Source organism: Haliaeetus albicilla, chromosome 26, assembly GCF_947461875.1.
Source record: "Haliaeetus albicilla chromosome 26, bHalAlb1.1, whole genome shotgun sequence".
Taxonomy (NCBI): Eukaryota; Metazoa; Chordata; class Aves; order Accipitriformes; family Accipitridae; genus Haliaeetus; species Haliaeetus albicilla.
In genome coordinates, this window is record NC_091508.1 from 23,214,044 (window position 1) to 23,237,985 (window position 23,942).

The window sequence follows — 23,942 nt, forward strand, 5'->3', positions numbered from 1 at the left end:
TTCCGGCCGGAGGCCGGACTGGGGTCTTCGAGCGCCGCGGCCGGCAGCGTGGCCGAGGGCCTGCCCCGCCCTGCCCCGCTACCGCTGCCCGCACAGCCTGAACCGAGGCCGCGGCCGGGCGCGCGGCTCGCAGCGGCTGCCCGCGGAGAAGTGGCTGTGGCTGGCCGCGCCGAGGCGCTCCCCGCAGGCAGAACATGGCTGCAGAGGAGTCTCGCTGCCTGCTGGGCCACGCCGCTTCGGACTCTTGCCCCAGGTGAGCGCGCCGCGACACCCGCCGCTCTGGCGGGCTCGGGGACAGCGGTGGCTGCCCTGGAGCTCGGCCGCGGCCGATAGCGGGGAGCGGCCGAGGCGAGCTCTGGGTCGAGCCCTCTGCCGGGCCCCCCCGGAGCGTTATCGGCCCTCGTAAGGGGCCGGAGGTGGGGGCGGCGTGATCCTTGTCGGCCTCTTCCGCCTCAGGGTGCAGAACAAGAAGCTGTACCTGGCCACGTTCGCTGCTGTCCTGGGACCCCTGAGCTTTGGCTTCGTGCTAGGCTATAGCTCACCTGTTATTCCAGAGCTGAGGAAGATCAGCGATCCTAAATTAAGAATGGACAGCAGTCAAGCCTCGTGGTTTGGGGTAAGTCTCTGTTTGTATATGCTCCTTGACGGTGTTTTGATCAACGAGTTAATGTTTATTTTGATTTTCAAAACACCTGCATACTCTTGCACGTTTTTTTGGAAGCTGCTATTTACTTTTCAAGATTTTAAAAGGAATTGCTGTCTGTTGTTTATATTTATTTATATATATGTAAAATAATTTTTTTTTACTTGTTTTTTGAAGTCAGTAGTAACATTAGGAGCTGCTGCCGGAGGAATACTAGGAGGCTATCTTGTGGATAAAGTTGGGAGAAAGCTGAGTCTAATGCTGTGCTCAATACCATACGTTTTTGGATATATAGTTATTATATCTGCTCAGAATGTTTGGATGCTTTATTTTGGACGAACGCTGACAGGCTTAGCCAGTGGAATTACTTCGCTTGTCGTTCCAGTAAGTAAGATGTTTTTCTGTGTGTGTGTGTGTGTGCATGTGTGGTGGCTTGTTTGTTTGTTTGGGGGTGGGGTGGGGTGTGTGTTTCTTTTTCCTTAGCATTATTATAGGTAGCTTGGGCAAAGTAACTGAATAACTGTAGCCAAGGCAGCTTGTGGATTTAGAAGAAACTGATTTTGATTGGTTTTAATCATTAAGAAAATATAAATAGAAGAGATCTTGTTTCTTCTAGTGGCACGTCTGTCCTATGCATTCCTGATACAGTGATGTGATCTTTCAGATTATTAGTCCTTTATTTGATCGCTTCTGTTTATGTTCTCCTATAGTCTAGTAATATTTATCTCTTCAAATTCCTCATATGTAACATTGGGGGGGAGTTGGTTTGGTTTTTTGTTGGTGTTTTGTTTTGTTTGGTTTTGGTTTTTATTTTTTATTACCAGCTGCTTCTAATAGTCTTATATTTCACTTCAACTTCTTGGTTTTGCAGATAAACTATGGCTGCTCACTCATCCTAGAGTAATGCCAAATAGTGCCTTCTAATTCCATTTAACTGTTATCTTCTGAATATTAACTTTTCCCATGCATTCAGGAATATATGTGCAGTAGGGAAACAGAGATAATACATTCTGTTGTCATCTGTCTTCTCTGGTATTATTTGGCCTTTTGGATCTAGCTGAATAGGTAGTAGTGTGAAATAAATTATCTAGAATTCAAATTTGTTTCTTTTCTGGTGGTTCCAGCATTTCTAGCTTTTGAAGTGAGGTCCAAACTAAAAATCAAAGGTTGAAGTACTTGTAATGAAGTATGGAATAAATGCTCGTTCTTTATCAATCTAGATGGTTATAAAAATAAAATCTAATAGATTCAGGGTGGTAGGGTCTAAATGATAATCTTGTGCAACTGTCTCTGTTGTTGGATGTTTGGTTGCTTAGTCTATTGTGTTAATGTCTTTGGAGGAATTCTGTCTGCTTTATCAACGACTGCTTTCTCTTTGTTTCGTGGAGCTGAGCTCTAGGTTCCCATATGTAAAGGCCTTGACCCACAGCCAACGGTAAAAGATCTATGTGACTGCAGTGATGAGGGAGGAGACTGTCATATGTAATACCAAGTTTTTGTAGCTCTAAATTATTCTTGAAATAAGGATTACTTATTTTCCTTCCAGAAGAAGTAAGAACTGTGACCTTAGAAATAATTGTATGTAATAAGTATGAGGGATTTCTTTTTTATGTATACAGCTAAACTGTAGCTGTTGACTTGGGGTCGATATATTAAAAAATAGCTGAGAAGTTTAAGTTGATCCCAAATATTGGATGAGGTGTAATGCTGTTCATATAGTCTGTGTTAAGATGAGCTGTCAATTTTGAACTTCAAGGAGAATGAAATAATTTGCACTCTTTATTTTGAATTAAAAATGTAAAACTTTCATTGCAAACAGTTTTATATGTGGCTTGGGCTACATGTTTATGCAAAGACTCTTCCCAGTTCTAGACTGCTTTGCAATGATGTGTTTCTTGTTGAATATGGCTAACAAAGGAAGCTCTTACTAATGCAAGTTTCTTCACCTTTGGGATACTGATACTGCATCAACATTCTTCTGGCTTAGGTCCTCCCTTTTTTCCAGGGTTTTTCATAATGCCAGCATACATTTCTGAGAGAGTACTTTTCTACTCACTCCATTTTATTGAGGCTTTTTTTAAGGACAGGAGTTACTAGGAAATGCATCTGTGTTTTTTTCAGAAATGAATTACTTATCAAGTCCTTGATCCAAAATTGAATGAAAGTAATTATTAGATGTTTTCTCCCTATGTTTTAGGTGTATATATCTGAAGTATCACATCCTAAAGTCCGTGGTATGCTTGGCTCTTGTGTTCAGTTGATGGTGGTGACTGGCATACTGGGAGCCTACATTGCAGGTATTGACGTTAGGGCTGTAGGTTATAAAAAATAATTAGTATGTGTAATGAAAGAACTACACTGAAGAATTGAAAGTAAATGTTAATTTGTTTGTACAACTAATTGGTGTTCATAGTCCTCTATCTTTCCTTTCTGTTACCCAGGAGTAACACTGAAATGGCGCTGGCTAGCAGTGTTGTGTTCTTTTCCATCCTGCATAATGCTGTTGTTCATGTCCTTCATGCCTGAAACACCAAGATTTCTGCTGAATCGGAGCAAACGCTCAGAAGCCATAGCCTCTTTGCGCTTTCTGCGGGGACCACATGTGGACCATGAATGGGAATGTAGGCAGATTGAAGCTGGTGTTCAGGAAGAGGTGATGAGAATCTGATGTACTCTTAAAAACCTTTTCGTATGGAGGTAACATCTGAAAGCGTGTAGTGTAATTAAAAGGATTTTACCAAAGCTTAGTTAATAGCCTTTTCTACAAATGGTGGTCCAAACCTGTTCCCTCATACAAATGATACTCAAGAAGCAAGTGAGATTGAATCTTTTTTCCTCTACCTTTCAGCTGCAAGTGCTATCACCGTTGGCTGCCATCAGTGTACATTAGTAGCAGTCAGGCTCACGATCTTGTTAATTGTATATCAGCTATCTAGTTTTTTGCTTTATTTAGCAATTTTGTAGGACTGTTCAACACCTCTAACACTAACTTCCTATTGTTTGTGTTGTATGAATGCATTCTCTCTTGCATCTCTAAAGGCATCATTTAGCCTCTTGTGAGATGTCTGCTTAAATAGGCAGGTCTAATCATTGAAGTTTGGTTCCTGTAAACCCTGGATTCATTCATGTTAACTTTCTCTACAAAGTACTGTCAATTTCTGTCTCTATGTATTGGTTTTGTGTGGCAAGGTTTTGGTAGCGGGGGGGTTACAGGGGTGGCTTCTGTAAGAAGCTGCTGGAAGCTTCCCCTGTGTTCGAGAGAGCCCATATCAGCCGGCTCTAAGACGGACCCGCCACCGGCCAAGGCTGAGCCAATCAGCAATTGTGGTAACGCCTCTGTGATAACATTTTTAAGAAGGAAAAAAGTTGGGATGGAGAGAGGAGTGAGAACATGTAAGAGAAACAACCCTGTGGACAGCAAGGTCAGTGAAGAAGGAGGGGGAGCAGATGCTCCAGGCACCGGAGCGGAGATTCCCCTGCAGCCCGTGGTGAAGACCATGGTGAGGCAGGCTGTCCCCCTGCAGTCCATGGAGGTCCACGGTGGAGCAGATATCCACCTGCAGCCCGTGGAGGACCCCACGCTGGAGCAGGTGGGTTCCCGAAGGAGGCTGTGACCCCGTGGGAACCCCGCACTGGAGCAGGCTCCTGGCAGGACCTGCAGATCTGTGGAGAGAGGAGCCCACGGAGCAGGTTTTCTGGCAGGACTTGTGACCCCGTGGAAGGGCCCACGTTGGAGAAGTTCGTGGAGGACTGTCTCCCGTGGGTGGGACCCCACGCTGGAGCAGGGGAAGAGTGTGATGAGCCCTCCCCCTGAGGGGAAAGAAGCGGTAGAAAATAACATGTGATGACCGTAAACCCCATCCCCGTCCCCCTGTGCCGCTGGGGGGGCTTGGTGGAGAAATCCGGGAGTGAAGGTGTGCCCGGGAAGAAGGGAGGGGTGGAGGGAAGGTGTTCTGAGATTTGGTTTTATTTCTCATTACCTTGCTCTCGTTGACTTGTAATAGAGTTAATTGTCCCCAAACTGAGTCTGTTTTGCCCGTGACGGTAATTCGTGAATGATCTCTCCTGTCCTTATCTCAACCTGCAAGCTTTTTTGTTATATTTTTCTCTCTCCTGTCCAGCTGAGGATGGGGGAGTGATAGAACGGCTTTGGTGGGCACCTGGCGTCCAGCCAGGGTTAACCCATCACACTCTAGAACCTGAGAAAAGGGGAAAAATGATTTTCAGGAGTTCTCAGATACCTCAAATGTAAACATTTTTACTGCTAAGGCACTTAGTTTTGCTAAAGGGGGGGGTGGAAAACTTACTAAGTTTGAACAGATTGAAATGTTCTGAAGAGGTTTTTGTTGGTTTTGTTCTTTGATTTGAAAGAGGAAATTTTTCACCAAGTCATTGCTTAATTTTTTAACAGGGACTGAATCCCTCTGAATTTAAGAACCCCTCAATCTACAGGCCACTTCTTATTGGTGTGGCTCTCATGTTCTTCCAGCAAGTAACAGGCATTAATGCAGTTATGTTTTATGCAGAAACTATCTTTGAAGATGCAAACGTCAAGGTAATCGGGGTGTGTTTCCAAACTGCCAAATGTCTATAATAGTTTGAGCTTAGTTAGTGCTATAGTAAGTCTAAAACACATAACAAACTGACTTGATAATGATCCTCCCTCTGTTATAAGTAACAGTGTTTGGGTTTTAGTGGGCTTTTTTGGTTTGGATTCTAGATACCCTCTTGACTGTGTTACTCTGGCATACCTGATGTTCTGGTTTTTTTGGGGGGGGTGGGTGGGGGAAAGTATGTTGTGTTTTGCTGGTCTGAAACTTTGATAGTGATAGAAATCCTATTATAGTCATCTTTGTATATAAATTTTTTTTGTCAGCAGTGTTTCAGAGACAGTGAAACTCTAGGAAGAAGTGGTGGCTTATTTTAAAGTTTATTAGGAGACCAGTATGTTGTGTTAATTGGTGATTTTTTTTTTTTTTTTTTTAAGCTACACCCTCCCCCCTTCCCCCTTAATTTCTGTGGCATAGTTTGTCTTCTTTCAGATTCATGAAACAAATGCTTTTGCAATGCTTGATAAGTGATCCTCTTACCAGCCTGGAAGAGCAAATTCTCTCTACCTCTTACTTTATTTCAGGACAGCAGAATGGCTTCTGTTGTTGTGGGTTCCATACAAGTATGTTTCACTGCTGTGGCTGCACTTACCATAGATAAAACTGGACGAAAAGTGCTGCTTTACATATCTGGTAAAACATGTTACTATATGTAGTACCAAAACTATATTCTTAACTGTTGGGGGAATTAAGTATTGCAATGTATGCATTTTTTAAGTGGTTTTGTATTTATGATTTGGTATAACTATAGACTTAAACTCATAAGAGGAAACTATCACCTTATAGATACATTGTAGGTGGAACCCCTTGAAACTACATATGGCAATCTTTTTGTCTTCTTACCAGGCCAGATTTTATTTTGAAATAGCTATGTCACGGAGACGGTTCTTGTACTGCGATAATTTTTTCTGCTTAATGAGATTCAGTGATGTCATGATACATTCTCATACCCAAGTTGTCAACAAATGGCTGTTTCAAAGTAATTTCTCCATGGCTGCTGCTATTTTCATGGGACATTGTGGTGCTTAGTTATATAAGACTATAGTTAAAAATTTTAACTTAAAAGTAATGTGCTAAATAAAATGAATTCTGTTTGATATAGTTATTGTGCTGCACACTCAATATTAATGACTGCTGTCAAGACAATATTGTTTGGCTAGTGTTTAGAATGCTTGTCTGGCATCTTTCACTCCTGTCAGGGCCAGTATTTATTTCCAAGAACAGTATCTTTTAAGAAACACTTCTGTGAGGGCCAGCATATCTTAGATTTGGTTGACCAACTATGTTCTGTTTCTCAGAAGAATACCCAGCTGGCAACCAGTGACAGCTTGGGTTATTGCTTACTTTTCAGGGATAATCATGGCGCTCAGTACTGCATTGTTTGGGCTTTACTTTAAAATGGTCCTTTCAAATCGAAACAACTCATCAAATCCTGATACATGGTTCACTCTAAATTCAGCATCCCCAGGAACAGAAAGCGGCATATCCTGGCTTGCAGTAGTGAGCCTAGGGCTCTTCGTTGCTGGTAAGTGGAACATGCTTCTAACTAGCCATTACACAAAACTCAAACCTTCTGATGAATGTGTCAATTTTGTTCCATTTTGTCACATTATTGATGAATGGAAATGAGTTATGTCTTTGACAGACCTTTTCAGTATATACTGCACAGTTGGGCTGGGGGGGGTCACAACCCTGGTGATAGAGCTAGCAGCTTAGTAAAGCCAATTTCCTAGAAAATGAGTTTATACCTCCTTGTGCTAATAGTAAGTCTTAATTGTTCAGGTTAAACTGCTTTACAGTTGTTAATGGAAAAAACAGTCTTTGTTAGTGTCTGAGCCACACTGAATTCTGTGGTGGTACAAGGCAGCAGCTGTTAGAAACAAGGTCAGTTTTTAAGCTTACCAGTTCAGAGATTTCATGGCAAGAAGTTCTGCTTGTTAAGAATATTCTTGTAATTAATTTGATGTAAAATGCACTAGTGTTGATCATGCTGCCCTAAAATAATTTATGCTCGTTCCTTCTGGTAGAGGTACTGTTTTTGGTATCGTCCAAGAGTCAAGTGAAAACTGCATGCCCCTCTCTTGACTAACTTGGGCATAATTCAGTCCTCCCTTTAATACGTACTTGCATTTATTCTCTTCTGTTTGTAATTGCAGGTTTTGCCCTTGGCTGGGGTCCCGTTCCATGGCTGCTGATATCCGAAATCTTCCCACTTAAAGCTAGAGGCATATTGAGTGGTGCTTGTGTGTTAACAAACTGGGTTATGGCCTTCTTGGTAACCAAAGAATTTCATGATTTTATAGTAAGCATCATAAATTACAACCTGAACTTTCTTTTCATAGGGAAATTTATTAAAGATGCTCCTGAGCGAGCCTTGGGCCATAGTCTTCTCTGGCAATACAGAACGGTAATTGTGCAGTAGTGAGCTGTAATAATGTGGTTTTTGTTGTTTCCCTTCCCTCAGGGTTTCTTAACATCCTCTGGCACGTTCTGGCTCTTCTCAGCATTCTGCTGCCTCAATATAACTTTTACAGCCTTTTATGTTCCTGAAACAAAAGGACGGACCCTGGAACAAATTGAGGCCTACTTCAGAAGATCTTAATCCTAAGGCTTTTTATGTTGATATGAAACCTTCATATCATGAATTATGGTGCTATGGTTGAAATTAACTGGCACATATCTCAGTTACTAAACTTGCCATCAAATAATTTTAATGAATTTTGTAAAACCTGAATTCTGTTTTTTAAAAACTATCTATGGGGATCTGCATAGACTTCTGCATACTCCCTGTAGTAAATCTCCCTTGTGCAGGGAGATTTTTCTTCAATACCTGTGTCCTTTTCACCTAGTACAGACTGACTATAATGGCCAAGTAAGAACATTAAATGTATTGGCCAGTATCTTTTTTCCAAGATGTAAATTAAGATCTAATTTTGTAAATAAATAAATTTCCATGGTCCAATTTTACCTTTCTCTTATGGTACATGTTACAGTGAAGAAATTAATGATGTAGCCTGGCTAATGTTAATTTCAGAGAGCAATACTTTACCTTTGTGTTGCTGTTAACTATTTTGGGGATGCCTGAGCACAGAACAAGTCTTGGTCCCAACTGGAGATGAATGCTTGGCTTTCATGGGTGTTAAGTGTTAAAAGTTGCCATTATTTTTTTCTATTGCTGTCAAGGGGGCTAGGAATGCATTTAAATCACAAGAAGGGTTGTAGCTCTTAAGAGAATGTATTTTAGAATTCAGGAAAGAGCATTGTTTTTCAAAAGGAATTACAAGGTCTTGGAGACAGCAAGAATATACTCTTAGTCAGAAAAGGAGAAAAACTATCTTTTGTAGTGTTAATTTAAGGGGTAGAGATCAGCAACTGGACCAGGTCTCTGAAAGTCTAAATGATACCTGGAAACAAACCAATGCTGGATATAGTTCTTGTCAAAGATGGGTAATGCGTAAGACACAAACACCAACGTCACAGGTATGATACAGCACTTAAATGAATGACATCTCTGAAACAAAATTTCTAGAGAACTCAAATGGAAACAGTAATCCAGAGCTGTCTGCAATAGTATACTACCTCCTGTATTTTAGTTTCTTGTCTGATGAACCAAATTTGGAAAAGGCAGTAGTTCTGCATGTGTGAAAGAAGTGAGGTCAAATTTATGGTATATTACATATGAAGGAATAAATCATCTGTTACTCCTTCACAAAGGTGATAAATGGCACTTAAAACAGTTCCAGCTGTGATAGGACTGTTTCTATTTGGATGTCACATCTAAAACACAAACCATATACACTATCACATGACATTAAAAACAATGGTAATACATTGGCATTTAAGACAAGTGGTAGATAAAGAGTTTTTGATCACAAACATAGCAACAGTCTTAACAATATGCAATTATTAAATTACAAAGCAGCTGACATTCCAGGTTGATAACACTTTTTGCATAAACCTTTAGAGACATCACATTTTCCATTCAACCAGCTAAATACCTAATAAATAGAGCTATAAATAAATATGCAGAAAATAATCTCTTAAATTTTCTCTTTAAATCATGTGCTAATATCATGATTTCCAGTAGCAAACAGGAGTCAGTCAGTTGCAGGTCAGCAACAAAGTGAAGCAGCTAGGCAGTATACAGGGTGGTGAAGTTGCTGTGCTCAACTAGTAAGAGTAAAAATACTTTCTAACCTGCATGCAAGTACAGATGTTTGCTGCATACTGTTATATAAGCTTTCCTGTATTGTTAATAAGAAGTTTTCAGGGTATAATTTATTCCTCTGCAAAATCAGGCTAAGCCTACCTGAGAAAATACTGCTTTAACAGAATTAGCAAGCACTGTGCATATGAACCATGACATCAAATTGTTAATAATGACAATACTGGGGTGCTCATTTTCATACAGAGAAGGCAACAAAAAATGATTCTTAATTCCTGCCCCCACCCTGCCCAAGATCACATTACTTCGGATTCCTATATATGCTTAGGACTTTTAATCCTTTGAAACTTGTGGTAGAAATATATGTATATACATATATAATCTTTTGGGTTTGGATGTGGTTTTTAATCTCAAATGCAGACTAAGCAAACAGCTCTGGAGAAGCTGCTGCATCTGCAAGCACAAGTTATAGACCCACACCTTTAGGAAAACATGCATGAGCTTGAATCCGTGGCTTGGTCAAATATACCTACAACAGCAGAAAGTAAATGTCAGGAGCAGCAACCTTAACCATATGTAACTGGTTATGTAATAGTGTTATACTTCATGTGGGTGCTACCTGTCCCCTGCCCTGTTTAAATACTTAGTTGACTGGCCTAGTACTAAAAAAAATAAATATATATATATACATATACATATATACATACATATTTTAATTTGAATGTACCCATCAATTACAAATGCTTGGACATGTATAGAAATAGTCACATGAAGGCAGACGGCAAACCTGCTATTCATTCTGGGTGCCACTTGCCTCCTGAATGTCATGCATCACAAAAAATACGCCAAACACCAAACACCAACAAAACCCAAACGCCCCACGCCCCCCCAAGAAACCAAACCAAAAAACCCCCACCCCCCAGCTCCAAACCAGGAAAGCATTGGCATCAGAACAGGCTGTACTTGATCCTTGCACACCAGGTAACCGAAGGTATTCCTACATCTGTTCAACCTAGAGTCCAGATCTCTCACTACCATGAATATAACCTAGCCCTTTCAAATTGCATGGGGGTCTTTATCTCTCCTTAGAGAGAAGTATTTTGTAACTCTCATTTATAAAATTTATGTATGTATGTGCACTGCATTGCCACTAGAAGGGCAAGCTGGACAGAAATGATTGTTAGTCTGCAACAGTTCCTAAAGCCCAAACTGTAGATTCAAAGATTATCTTTTCTCTCATCTATGAGATGGTCAGCCAACGGCAAGAATGCAGGCTAAAGGCAGCTTTAGCATAAGATGTGGAAGTAGTAAGGATTGTGCTTAGGGTGGACATGGCTCCAATTTGTGCCCAAGACTACTTTCTGAGTTTTAATGAGTAGATGCACACACATGCTGGAAAAGCAGAAGGGAAACAACATGGCTCTAAGGTTGGAGTGAACGACAATTACAGAGCTGTCCATCCCAGTAGCCTTCCAACAAGCCTCGTCATTTTACACCGGTCTGAAGCAGGAGAGGTTGCATAGGTGTACAAAACCCTTGCCCTTTATAAATGATGCACAAGAGCTTATAAATCAATACTACCAGCTGGCTTTTGTTTTGATTTTAATTAGCAGTCTGAATGGTATGGATCTAAGACAATAGTATGAGAGGAACAATGGCTAGAAGTTAGTTCAGAGGATGCTAGCTCATCACACTAAGAAGAGGCATGTAACTCATGGCAGTCTGATGAGTCTGTCAAGAGCCCACAGAAACTACATCCTAGTACAGTGGATATTTGTCCAGTTGTGCCAGCAATTTCACAATTGTGTGATATTTGATCTTTTGATACAATAAATGTGATGAAGACATCACAGAATTTGATTCCTGTTGCTTGTGTTAAACAAAATTTTTACCATGTTCTCTACCTTCTACCTATACTCTGGGCTGCTCTTGTACAGTAAGTAGGTCGTAAACTACATATACATGACCCTAAAGCCTCAGCTACCATCTCTAGGTGTCATACAAACCAAACTAATGTTGCCTTATGCCTCCCAACTTCTTTTGCTAGGTCTAATATTATCCCTACATCCCTGCAAGACACACTGATTAATTACAGAAGCAGAAACTCAAGAAGCAGCAGCCTTGTTAGGGCACTTACTGCATACATTAGGAATGAAGACAGGTAATTTTTTTCCAGGGTTCAGATCCTTCCTGTCCAATATGAGTAATAGTCTATTAGGTCTGGTAGATCCCATTGTGACCTGTGTAACAGCTTGCACCTGACCCACTAAGTAAGTCAAGCGATAGCATAAAATTCAGATGGGAGGTGGCGGGGGAGGCAGTTGCTGGGCTTCCTTCTTCAAACTATACCAACATCCTGTTCCAGATTAAGTACCATGAAGCTAGTCTGATCTGGTTTTGTCTAGTTTAAGCAATCAAATTTAATCTGTACTCCTCACAGTCCTTTTGCTGTTTGTTAGTATTTGCTAGATGTCATCAATGCTGTGATTACAGGCAGACCTTCAAAGGTTCTCACACACATACACTCACACACTCTCTTACTTTACAGCAATACTTTATAGCCACTGGTGTTCTGGTTAAAAAAAAGTAACCCTTGCTTTATGGCCCCTCTTTCTATAATCATGTCTCCATTATGACATAAATGCCATATCTATATGCATCCTGACTACCATCATATCCAGTGGTCAAGCTTTCTGTCAAGCTTTCCTCATTCTTCTTTATCTCCCTCATGCTCCATCTCTAAGGCTTGTCTTTCAGGATACCTAAACAGGTGGTTTGTTCAGGTTCTTCAAAACAAGTTTTAAAATCTCCATATATTGCTTCAACTGCTATCGAACTATGGTTTAGTCATGTTAAATCACACTAGAATAGCACAGGTGAACATCTGCAGTATATTTCAAATCTGATATCCTAACACTGCAAAGTTTCCAGTTAAAACTGTATTCTAACTAAAGCCCCAGTTTTGCAACACCCTGGTACAGTCTTCTAAAACACCCACGTAACAGAAATTAAATACTACATCAATAAATCCATTTATGGAAAAAGGTGATGCTTTTGCTTTCTAAAAATAGCTAAGTGCAAGCCATGCTCCCTAAAATGGATTCTGTAAGTCCACAGAAGTGTTTACAACTTCCAGGAGAATAAGCACCACATGATACTTTCAGATTGATTTTTTTTAAACCTTAGCTGCCCAGATAAATAGGACAGTGTAAATTAACACAATCTCTGGAAATAACATTCTCAAAAAGAATTACAAGCTCTTGCAAAGATTTTGAGCTGGCACTTCCTTTTTAGATGCTTATTAAGGTTCACCCCACACATCTATGAGTGCAAAAATACTAAAATAATAGCAGCCACTGGTTAATACTGCTTCTGCTCCTAGATTAATTACTGTTGAAAATATTGCTTCTTTCCTTGATCAGCCACTCCACCTGAGAGTAAGAAATGATCCTTCCAGACAAGGCCTTGCATATTTTCTTAAGTGGAGCAATTAAGCCATTACATACAATAATCTGGGCAAAAAATACTTTGCAAAAACAGTTTTACATTCAGACAGACCGAAGCAAAAGGCACAAATCTCCAGATGGTCATGCTTGGACAGAAAGTGAAATCATGACACATGAATGGTATTCCAAAATAAAATCAAGGGTACAGAGCATTTCTACATACAGAACAAGAAATACTTGCTAATAAAGCTAAAATCTTCATATATAAAGAGCCTGGAAGCATCACACTTTCATGAAAAAAAACCAAAACCCAACAAATCCCAAAAAACCCAAACAACAACAAAAAAAACCAAACCAAACAAAACCCTTTCAAAATACTGTTTAAAATTGATTTTTGGCACAGAGGAAAGGGTTAAAAAAATAATCAAGCTTTAAACATGAAACCCTGTCCTTTAACATAACAAAAGATCTAAGATGACTATTTAATCATAGAAAACTAGCTTCTTAGCAGTGGAATTTCAGTCTGGATCCAGTTAGAAAAATATGATTATCTGGAATAATGACTTACACTGTTGGTGCAAGAGCAGACAACAGCTAATTCTGATGCCTGCATAGGAATCTTTGTGTAGTCAGAAAGAAAATCAGGGGTTGGCTCTTCTGCCTGTAATGAGAAAATCTGTAGGTGCACTACAATAACAGTTTTCCAGTAGATGGAAAAATACAGTTGGTTTTGTTTTAGTTTTTTATTTATTTATTTATTTCCAATTCTTAAGGAATATTTTGAAAGTTTGTGTTTTCTATAAAAAGTCTCTCTGCTCAAGGATTCTTAATGTCAAAACAGTTTTCAAGTTTCTCTAAAAAATGTGCATGGACAGGCCAGAGCAAAGAAAGCAGCATCTTCACATCTTACCTGATATTTATAGAACATCCTTGATTCTTCAGTGAACATACCATAGCTGCATCATTTCAAGGACAGACTACACTGTTTGGAAAGACCTTGCCTGCAAGCCTTTTTTTTGTTGTTGTTTTGTTTTGTTTGTTTTTTTAAAGACTGAAAAACCAAAAGGAGCAATTGATGTTATAAAATTCCTCTTCCCACATGACAGACTGTTCTAGAACAACTCATGATAGTAATAACAGTGATTAACTTAGCTGAATGTCATTCAGGTACCTCACATTTTAAGAAGCTCAGAACAAGTAATACTTTTTATTTACTTCTGTTTCAGCCTAAATCTCTCATTGATTACCTACTGTTAGAATGCCACAAAAAGTAATGGTTCATTAACTGAGAAAAGAAAACATACCTATGTCAAAGATACAAGCATCATCAAATCAGGCTGAGCTAGCCAGAACAATATGGGTTCTATAAAGATTAATCACCAATACTTCCAGCCACATTTTACCACTAGAAGCAGTGTTTGTGACATTCCCATAGAGCTCATGGAGTTGTAAGAAAATGTGAAGGAAGAAAGGTTTTAAGACTGTCTTCACTTCAAGTCAATGATGTCTTCATCATATAAAGAAATCAGCTGAAATGGATAGCTAGATGGTGAGCTCTCCTCCCTGTTTGCTAAAGTATCAGGATCTGAACTAGTAGAAAGATGACGTCCTTCAGAATAGCTTTCAAAAGAGCCTGAGATTATCCTGCAAAGAGGAAGACAAAAGTTACTAAAAAAATGCACAGATCAGAGCAAGTAGGATCAATGGCTATTTCTAGATTCAATCAAGTTATCCTGAAGACAGAGACAGACCATTAAAACTGAGTTTCTCTCTGTTTTTACTCTACTGAAAATCATTAATAAGCAATGTTAATGAAGCCCCCAGCCCAAATATTTTCCAAATAGTGAAACAAATCAAACATGGTTTTACATTGCAGCAGATTTTTTGTTTGTTTTGTTAATCTCAGTCTACTGTATCTTGGCTGAATTCTGCCACTACTCTACACAAACACAGTGAAAACGAGAATGGCAGTGGGGTCGTAAGCAGAGCCAAACAGACAAATGCTATGGTGTTTCTTCACAAAATTTATTCTGGAAATAGCAACACAAGAGCATATGAAGAAAACAGCAAGCAAGCCTGCACAGTGCAGATCTAGTAGTCCAAATCCTAATGACAGGCTCAACTGCAGCAGGTACCCACAAAATCCCATTTAGTCTTGCTTTGCCCATTAACTTGTCTGTAGCAAAAAGTATAATTGTTTCAGTACTTACAGTATTTAGATACTCCAACAAACACATTAGCATGAAATTCATATTGGTGTACAAAGGTCTCAGTCAGCCCCATGCCAAATGAGATAAGCATGAACAATGAATTCTGAAAACATTTACAGTCTAACTTAGGTTCTTTTCTAAAGCCAGTATATTTACCTGTCACTACTAGTTGATCTTACTGCTCCCTGCTTGGGGTCTGACTGTCTTCGAGGAACCTTTTTTTGCTTCTGTGCACTTTCTGTCTTGGGTATAGGCTCATCCAAGAGGCCTCAATAAAGGAAGAAAAGACTTAATCCTCTCAACAGAAAATAAAGCATTCATGAAAATGTTAATGTATCTGTCACTGGTTTCCATTATTAACTAAATAGTTTCCACCTGACTTAGAATATGGTCACCTTATATGTGATCAGACACTGGCTAGACTATTTGCAAATAATATTTTCTCGCAGTTTCATTTGTTTGTTTATACTACTTATTTATGAATACTGGTTGCACGTTACAAATCTGACTGTGATGGTCCAAAGATTAGAAATTATATACTTAGCAATTGATATGTACACCAAAGAACGAGGAGAGTTTACCCAGCAATTCTTTACGTGTTCTGCTTGCAATTTCTTTAATTTCCATACGAGATAAAGATAGCGAGTGAGTAACTGGAAGAGAGGCAATGCCACTGGATGTTGTAGTAGTAATAACTTTGGGAGCCAAAGGTGACTTTAGAGGTCGTTCAATGCTTCGCCCAACTAGATTACTGAGAGGAATTTTGTACAGGTTTTTGCATGGAACTTCACCTGAAACACAAAAGGAAAAAACAATGTTACACTTTCACAATAGTATCTGTTTTTAATACTTCCAAACAAAAAGTTATACTTGTGCTGGGTGCTTTTTAACCCAAATAAAGAAGATCTTTCTTGCCCCAGAGATCTTTCAATATAAACAGGCTAGGAGGAGGAAGAAATACAACCACATTGTGCAGACTTGCAATTTGACTTAGAGAGAAAAAGATTGACTCTTGTTGATGTGATGAATCAGCAGTGGAACTAGAAGTAAATTTACATGTCCTGAGGCTGGTATTCTGACTATTACACCATGACTCTGCACTCTGTGCAATATTCCCCATGTATTTTAATATGTTGCAAGTATATTGGAGCCTAGATTCCAAGTTGTTTAAATTATGGCTCCTCTTCTTAGGTGACATAAAATACCACGTGTTTTCCTAACTCCTAGAAAGAAACCCACAACTTACCATCAATAGCACTGCCTTTTAAAAACTGAAATTATGATTCCTTTCTCCTTTCCCCTTCTGCCAACAGTGCAGCAGCAGATTTAAGTGAAGAAGATATACATACATCTTGCATTATCTAGTGGATGTTCCCTTGTTTCTCCATTATTGTTCCCCTACAGACTGATTGTTCACAGATCATGTTACAGTAAATTGACTATGCAAACTCTTTCGAGGCTAGAACTACTTCTTACTTTTGGTTCGCAAAAGAGCTTTAACCATCCAGTGATAGTTTAGCTTTTCTTAAATGAAAGGAATGGTGTACGTGCAATCTCAAGTTTTCCCACAATTTTATACCTGTTTTCGCATTATTAGTCTTGGCCATATTGCCAAAGATTCATCAAGCAAGCTTAATTCCTTCCCTCCTACAGAAATGATTTCTTTAAAACAGTGCTACCATGCATTCAAAAGAGATACCATGGGGCAAAAGCTCAGCCAGGTGCTTCATATCTGTGGATAAACAGAAAATCTCTATCTTCCAGACCCTCAACTAGGTACTCAATTTCATCTTACTAAAGATCAGCTGCACTAAGATGTGATAGCTGTTGGAATGATCAGAGATCATTATTCAAGCTGCCTGGAAACATGTTACCTTCTACAGAAGAAAGAGGACATTCTGGCATGTCATAAGCTGTCGGCGTTTGAGGAGAACTCCTTGAACTCATTTCCTTAGAGCTGCTGTCAGATGATCCACTTACTGCAGCAGTAGCTTTAAAATAAATATCTGACTGAAATGACAAATAACTCATCATTAGTACAGCGAGACTTTCTTAACCATCTTCTGAGTAAGAACTCAAATGTTTTTCCACTACGTTCTATTACCACTATTGCTGTATTGCTGCTAAGTCAGCTAGGGTTGGTCATGGAAAGGTTATCCCACTCTAAGTGGAAGAAACATCTGTGATGTTGAGGATAGCTTTGCCCATAAACAGTCAAATATCTCAGATTTGCATTACTGTTAGCAATAAACAACAGTGATATCAATTCTGATTCGCTTTGTACTTGATATAAACTAAGAGCACACAGATGAACATTTACCACAGATCAAGTAGTACATGTTTAAGTTTTGGTTTGTTTGTTTTTTGTGAATTAGATCCCAACATATCACAGAAATAGTCAAATATGATTTTCCTGTGTCTTACCCTTGATGCCACAAGTTGAAGCTCAGGTACAACTGCTGTGTGGACTAAGTTCCCATTCACCACTAATCGGATCTCAATGGAATCAGTAGTGAAGGCAAGGATATAAGGGAAAGCACAGACTGCAATGAAACGAAAATTATTTGGCAAGGAAAAATGGTTAATGTAAATGTTTCTTGGATGCTCCATGAAAACTGTTCTCGAGTATCTGACCTCTTCTGGCATCTCCCTTTCCTATGGAAAGGGTTGTCTAGCATACTGATGGACATTAAGCTACATCAAGCCTGAAGAAAACTTCACTCTCCGTGCCTGGCAGAACATAGACTGAATGGAAAATTAAACACAGAGAAAAGAGAAAGGAAAAAAAAGGTTCAGCAAAGGAAGAACTTGGCACCCAGGCTCCACTTTTTTAAATTATCATATGCGGAAACTTAGCTAAAGTGGCATGATGAATGTCACATACTCATTCCTAGCACACATACATAGTACTTCCACTAACAGCCAAGCGCAAGCCTAAATGGTAATGAAAAAAACAGCCATCTAGTAAAAACAGACATTTTCTTACCAACAGCATAAGGAACTTGATTCCAGCTGAAGTGGAAGTCATAAGCCGATGGCTGGATCAGTGGAGAACCTCCATTGAAAGGATATACCTTTCTGTATTGGCAAACATCTGTAACAAAAAAGAAAAAAGAAGCATCCATCACCTTACACTGCAAGTGACAAACACTAACTTAATAAGCAGATTTTGCAGAAGTGTGGGCATTATATACATAATCAAGCGTTTATGTAGAAGTCCCTCTATATTTAAACAGATAAGGGAAATGTGCTTCCTCTGTGAACACAGCACTTGAAAGATGAAAATAAAAGATCTACATTTTAATAAGTTGTCATATTTCACAAAGTAAGTATTACTCTGTTTCAACAGTTATCAGTTCCTTACCGTGTCTATGGATAGAGGAATAGGCAAGAAAAATTCAGAAAGCAGTGTCAGGAGAACTGTACCTCTCTGCCCTTCAAGCACCCATATGCTGCCGTTTACATTCTTTGAAGACTGTTATACACACAGGATATTACAGACACCAAGATTTCATTAATCACATACCTTTTGAACCTACTTCTTAGCTGCTGTAAGTCCAATGATTCTGAAATTAACAGTCCTCCTACAAGTCAGACATGAATGCTGGCTTATACAGCTTCTCACTGGCAATGCAATTCTGAATTTTTAATTTGATAGATCTAGATAATGGGGAACTTTACCTTTTACTACAAGCTGACTTTTCTTTAAACACATGCACTAGTGCTGATCAAACATCTATTAAAGTTCAGGACTTGAGAAGTTGTATCAGCAAACAAGAAAGCTTAAAGATGAGATGCAATTGCAATCATCTTTTTTTCTTGACAAGCTCATATGAGTGCACTGGGGGCTCCACGTAAACATTTATGACCCTCTCAAATACATGCTGCTTCCAGCTCTTTTCTATTTTTTAGGCAAAATTCTGGGTTTTTTTTCCCTGTAATTGATGTTCTTAGACTGAATCAAAGTTTATATCCAGAAATGTATTACAGGTATTTTGCTAAATACAAACTTAGGACACTGCCAAATCCTGTGTTTTCAGATTTGTTCTATGATGATCCTTTCAGAATTATAAAACTCTCTAAAGCACAAATGTAGGTTTCCCTGTGACGCTGTCCTAGAAATAGGAATTCAAGGTGCTGCAGGCCTGTGCAGCACCTTTATTGTAATTTTAAGATCAGCTAAGTTTGTTAGCTTTGGCTCAGCAATGGGTCTACTAAAGGGGAATTGATTCTGTGCAGAAATATAGGTGGGAATTCACTACGCTCTGCCAGATAGCTTTTTAGTTCTGAAGCAGTGCTAAATGAACCAGAACCAGGTCGGATGTGGCAAGCAACCAGAACCAATAAGGCCTCACAGAGCATAGAAAGATACAGTTTAGAGACACTTAAAACTTGCTCCGTGGTACCAAAATGATAGCTAGTGCTGAAACACAGGAGTATTTATCCTGTCTCCATCAATGTTCACTTTGAAGAGGCAAACAGGACACGCCTTCTGCAACAGAGAAAGCCGTGCCTTGTCCTTCAGCACTGCCTAAAAAGGCTGCTTCATGCCAAGATCTTCTATTTCCATGAGGATCAGAAGAAAAAGTACCTGTGTGCTACAGAGAAGAACATATGTGTGTTATATCCAAGGCTGTTTTATAAAAGGAGATTGAGAGAATTACAATGAAATAATGCAACAGTGCCAAGAAGCAGGTGGAAGAAAAAGCACAAAGACAGAATTGGACAGCACACAGAGGAAAAAGGCGTGAAATGCTAAATTGTACATGTCTTGAAAACACCTAGTCAGTGTGTAACTACCTAAAGAATGAGCTAGATCTGAAGAAATAGGACTTTTTTGAGTAAGATGGTAACATCTATAAATTTATAGATACACATCTATATACCTGAAATTAAAACCCAACAGCCAGTATGTCTAAATTCAACATACCCTGCAATAAAATACTTCAGTTTCTAGTCTTTCTAATACACATTTAAATTCAAAAGAACATGTATTGAAAAACTGCCCATGAAACACTGAACTTTATGTTAAAATACAGATCTAGACTCCAGTGAAAAAGGAATTACATATGCAGATTGAGGTATTACCATTTTCAGTCTTCCCTAAATACTTACAGTTATAACACAACAGTAGGCCAGCTTCACCATCTTCATATACATCAATAGCTGCAACAAAATTAACCTGTAATGATAATGGGCAAGGGTAATGAACAGGCAGAGGATACTGAGGTTATTACAACCAGGTTTTGACTAACAAGCAATACAATCAGTTGGGGGAGTGCACAACTACAGATTTAAAAAAAAATAAATTAATTAATTTTTCAAATGCAGCCTCTTTGTGATTAATTTTCAGGATGCTCTCAGGACAGAAATAAATTTCTTTTGTATTCAGTTGTGTACAGTAGTGAATATTCAATACCACATCAACCGTATAAAGCAATAAAAACTTACACAACTTCTTTGGCAATATGATTTTTGGGAAATGGGTGATTTCAGGACAGCTGTGAATCAACATGATATGCTAAAAATAACAATTCTTTTCAAAAAGTGAAATCCAAAAAGCTCCATTGCACATCATGACTAGCAGAAAGATCAGATGCACCAATTACTGGTTCAAAACCACTAACAATTACAGAAGTCGGTAGGGATGTACTTAAGGATTACTAATAGGCTGAATTTAGAAACTTGAGAACCAATGCTGGATAAACCACAGTATTTTTTACATAGCATAGGCTACATAAATTCTTGTATTTCAACTCCGTATTTGTCTTTTACAGTTAGATTAAAAAACCCAAACCAGCCACAAAAAGTAGGGTATCTGCTCAGGAAATGAGACCTTATTAGTGAAATACATAGGGTTACATTAGACAAATGCTTCCCAGACAACAATATTTACTAGTTGGGCAAGGAGAGGGGCTGGAGACTGATTCCATCAACAGCAGTTCTTTGACTTTCCTTTGTACAATAAGCTAGATGTTCACCTCTTGATTCAAGATTACTGTACAGGTCAAGAACTGTTAAACAGACCTCGAAGTTTCTATATCTATACCAAATGCATCTTGACCCAACCTTTGTAGTGACTGAAAGCCACTTCTGCTCTGTTATGCATGGAAATAATTTTGTGTCCCATCTCAACATCAGAAAAATCACTGGCTCAGCTCTTATTAATTGTCTGCTTTGTTGTGTTCTCAAAGAAAATAAGGATTCCTGGGGAGAAGAGGAACAGGGAGAATGGGTTGTGGTGGTAGTGTACTTCTCCATCCCCATTCTTTACTTGTAGCTCCTCCCCATCCAGATTAAGACAGATTTCCAGTGCTGTGGAGAAGTTTACACTGTTATCACCCATGCTACGAGTACCAAACCTCTTCATCATCAGACCTGAATAAAAATACAGGTGATTTAAAAAGAAAATAACCTATCAACAAGAACCATCAAAGGAAAAGAGTAGTCCCTTATCTAATTATGAGGAAGATAGTCAGTGAAAAACAACAAAAAAAGATTAACTGTGCAAAATCTTCCTTTTTTTTTTTTCCCAACTAAAGCTGTATGTCCACAACCATATTTAGAAACAATTAAAATTATCTCATTTTCAGAGATGCTGAAGATCATGATCTTCCCAGCAGCAGGAAATACTGGAGCTCTTTTCTGAAAATCATGACATTTGCTTACATCCCAACCCTATGTCTTAGTTAGAAAGATTCAGTTAATTTACTAGTTGACTAGGCAGCAGTTTCTTAAATAGAACTAAAAGCTACCTGTAAATATTTTAGCCTTAATACATGCAAATAGGCAAATCTGAATGAAATACTGGTGTCCAACAACTGAAGTTATTTTGCTGCTATTTCTTAAAACAATAAAACACCGAGACCACAAAGAAATAGCAAAAAGCAAAATATTAACTAAGAAAAGAGAAAAACGAATTTATGCTGACAGCGATATTCCAGAGCCTGAAACACAGGCTCCTTCCTAACATATCATACCTTATAACTACCTCTCTTGGGAGTGATTATTATTGTGTATCCCAAAAGGAACAAATATCTCAGAGTGCCCTAAAGCAGGGGTTATAGAAGTGAAAAGCAAGACACATGAGGATCTCCAAAAATTACACTCCCAGGAGGTCAGCACAGGATGCTGAGTCTGCAAGAAATTGCATTCAGTGCGGTTCTGCAAGAAAATAGTTTCAATGATGAAAACTTACCTTGTTTGTTTCAACATGATGCAATCTATAGGACTCCCCAGTACTCTCATTAACTAAATCAAACTGATGCCGATAGGCTACACAGATCATATTGTCACTGTCTCCAGTAGGTCCATCCACTAGTGTCATAACCACTGGAGGGTCAGAAAGGCATATTTCCTATAATGTAAATAATAGAATTATTCTCTTTTTCAAGCTCCTACCGTGGGTGCTGAAGGTACTCCATGAATTTAAAGGAATGTGCTCTAAGCACAGAAACATGATAAAGAACAAGCAGAAACTTAACTAAAAAAGTCTGAAAGATTTCTTTGGCATATATATGATGGAACTCCATCATACGGCTTCTCACTGTTATTTGTCTGAAGGTTCAGGAAGATAAAAATGCATGCTCTTTGTCTTCCCCTCCCTCCCCAGCTGAGTGCTGCCCAGTCTGTTAAGGTAATTAGTGATTAGATTACACATACCCGGATGTACTGGAACTCCTCTACTGGAGATTCAGATGATGATAGCAGAGAGCTGCTGGTTAAAATGTTGCGTGGATTATGTTTCTTTGTGACGAGAAGTAGTTTGTTCCGAATAGCCACAACAATCCTCAGTTCACTGCCATGGTGAGTATTAATGGCATACAAATGGCAGCCTGAGGAAATAATGCTCTAGATTGTAAGTGTTTGGGATAGGGTCTGGTTTTTTTGTTCTGTATTTGTATGATGATTAGTACAACGGGGCTCTGATGCTTGACTTAGCACCACAGAATTACAAACCTTGCAACAGGATAACATTAGCTTCTAGAAAAAAACAAAAAGCTATGACTCTTGAAATCTATTTTTCCCCTTACGCCTCTTGCACGACTAAATACTTGGATTTTCATTATTCTGCAGGTTCCAACTTTCCAATGCAGCTTGCTTCTGAAGACCAGAAAATGTTTATGTCTACTAAAATAATCACCAACACCCGCACTAATCTAAGTACTACTATTTAAGGGAGGTTTGCCAGTGTTCCTCCACCTTAAAACGCCCTTCATTTCAGTCTCACATCCCTGCATAATTCTTCTCATACCCCTCAATCCTGAAAGCAACATACCTATTTTTCTCTAGAGCTTTTCATCAGCAGTGATTGCCAAGTAACATGGTATTTTTACAAAGTTCTAAAATGTCATGCTGGACTATACCAGACTTAGTTTCACACATAAGTTTAACAAAGTTTGAATCGACTGTCCAGAGAAAAAAATAAAGGCGAACACCTACAACTGCCTCAAGGGAGCTAATAAGCCTCTGGCAACTACAGGCAACATACCACAGTGCATGTTTCTAACACAGGATAATAAAATTACCTTTTGTTCTCTCCAGTTTATTTTCTCTGCAGTCGTATTTGCTTCTTATCATTTGCTTTGTTTCTATACGTTTTTGGACAGCACTGAGCCTGAAGACAAGGAGACGAGAGTCTTTTCCTGAAGGATGAAGAGCACCAGTTAAACAAGTTAAAAAAAGATAGAGGTAGTTTGAAATTAATACTTCCAAAGAGAAACAAAGCATACTGCTTCTCTGGGGATGAGCTTCGACATCATACAAGACTGCTTATGAACTCTCTAAGCTTTACAATTCTAGTAACCAACTCCTTCAGTTCAGCAGCTGTTTCCCATCAGGTGGTGCTGCAGCAAAGAATGATATAGG

The 23,942-nt window shown here is 39.0% G+C and overlaps 2 protein-coding genes across 11 annotated transcripts in view; one reads left to right on the top strand and one right to left on the bottom strand.

Annotated features, from left to right (window-relative positions):
- The first annotated feature begins 24 nt into the window (after positions 1 to 24).
- SLC2A8 (solute carrier family 2 member 8) lies at positions 25 to 10,096 on the top strand. 2 transcript variants are annotated; one of them, XM_069771504.1, is made up of 10 exons: positions 25 to 253; positions 457 to 616; positions 821 to 1,027; positions 2,841 to 2,940; positions 3,085 to 3,296; positions 5,055 to 5,207; positions 5,778 to 5,886; positions 6,605 to 6,778; positions 7,410 to 7,555; positions 7,718 to 10,096. In XM_069771504.1, exons 1-10 carry the CDS (start codon positions 195 to 197, stop codon positions 7,853 to 7,855), a joined length of 1,458 nt encoding a protein of 485 aa, XP_069627605.1. In that variant the 5' UTR covers positions 25 to 194; the 3' UTR covers positions 7,856 to 10,096. The 2 variants fall into 2 exon arrangements, with proteins under 2 accessions (XP_069627605.1, XP_069627606.1); XM_069771505.1 differs by having other exon boundaries at positions 5,055 to 5,198.
- Positions 10,097 to 14,056: 3,960 nt separating this feature from the next.
- The window catches only part of GARNL3 (GTPase activating Rap/RanGAP domain like 3), a 54,768-nt gene continuing 44,882 nt past the window's right edge, over positions 14,057 to 23,942 (bottom strand). For all 9 annotated transcript variants that reach the window (XM_069771495.1, XM_069771494.1, XM_069771503.1 and 6 more), the window contains 10 exons: positions 23,603 to 23,719; positions 22,737 to 22,909; positions 22,273 to 22,431; positions 20,190 to 20,256; positions 18,061 to 18,168; positions 17,499 to 17,617; positions 16,949 to 17,084; positions 15,656 to 15,865; positions 15,231 to 15,342; positions 14,057 to 14,508 (listed from right to left, as the gene is read on the bottom strand). In XM_069771495.1, coding sequence (XP_069627596.1) covers positions 14,352 to 14,508; positions 15,231 to 15,342; positions 15,656 to 15,865; positions 16,949 to 17,084; positions 17,499 to 17,617; positions 18,061 to 18,168; positions 20,190 to 20,256; positions 22,273 to 22,431; positions 22,737 to 22,909; positions 23,603 to 23,719 — 1,358 coding nt within the window. In that variant the 3' untranslated portion in view covers positions 14,057 to 14,351. The remainder of the gene's footprint in view (positions 14,509 to 15,230; positions 15,343 to 15,655; positions 15,866 to 16,948; positions 17,085 to 17,498; positions 17,618 to 18,060; positions 18,169 to 20,189; positions 20,257 to 22,272; positions 22,432 to 22,736; positions 22,910 to 23,602; positions 23,720 to 23,942) is intronic.

What these genes read in the sequence shown, in the direction of transcription:
- SLC2A8 (XM_069771504.1), top strand. Translation starts at nt 195, where the DNA reads ATGGCTGCAGAGGAGTCTCGCTGCCTGCTGGGCCACGCCGCTTCGGAC. An exon ending in GTCAAGCCTCGTGGTTTGGG is followed by an intron (nt 617 to 820) that starts GTAAGTCTCTGT and finishes TGTTTTTTGAAG; the next exon opens with TCAGTAGTAACATTAGGAGC. An exon ending in AAGAATTTCATGATTTTATA is followed by an intron (nt 7,556 to 7,717) that starts GTAAGCATCATA and finishes CCCTTCCCTCAG; the next exon opens with GGTTTCTTAACATCCTCTGG.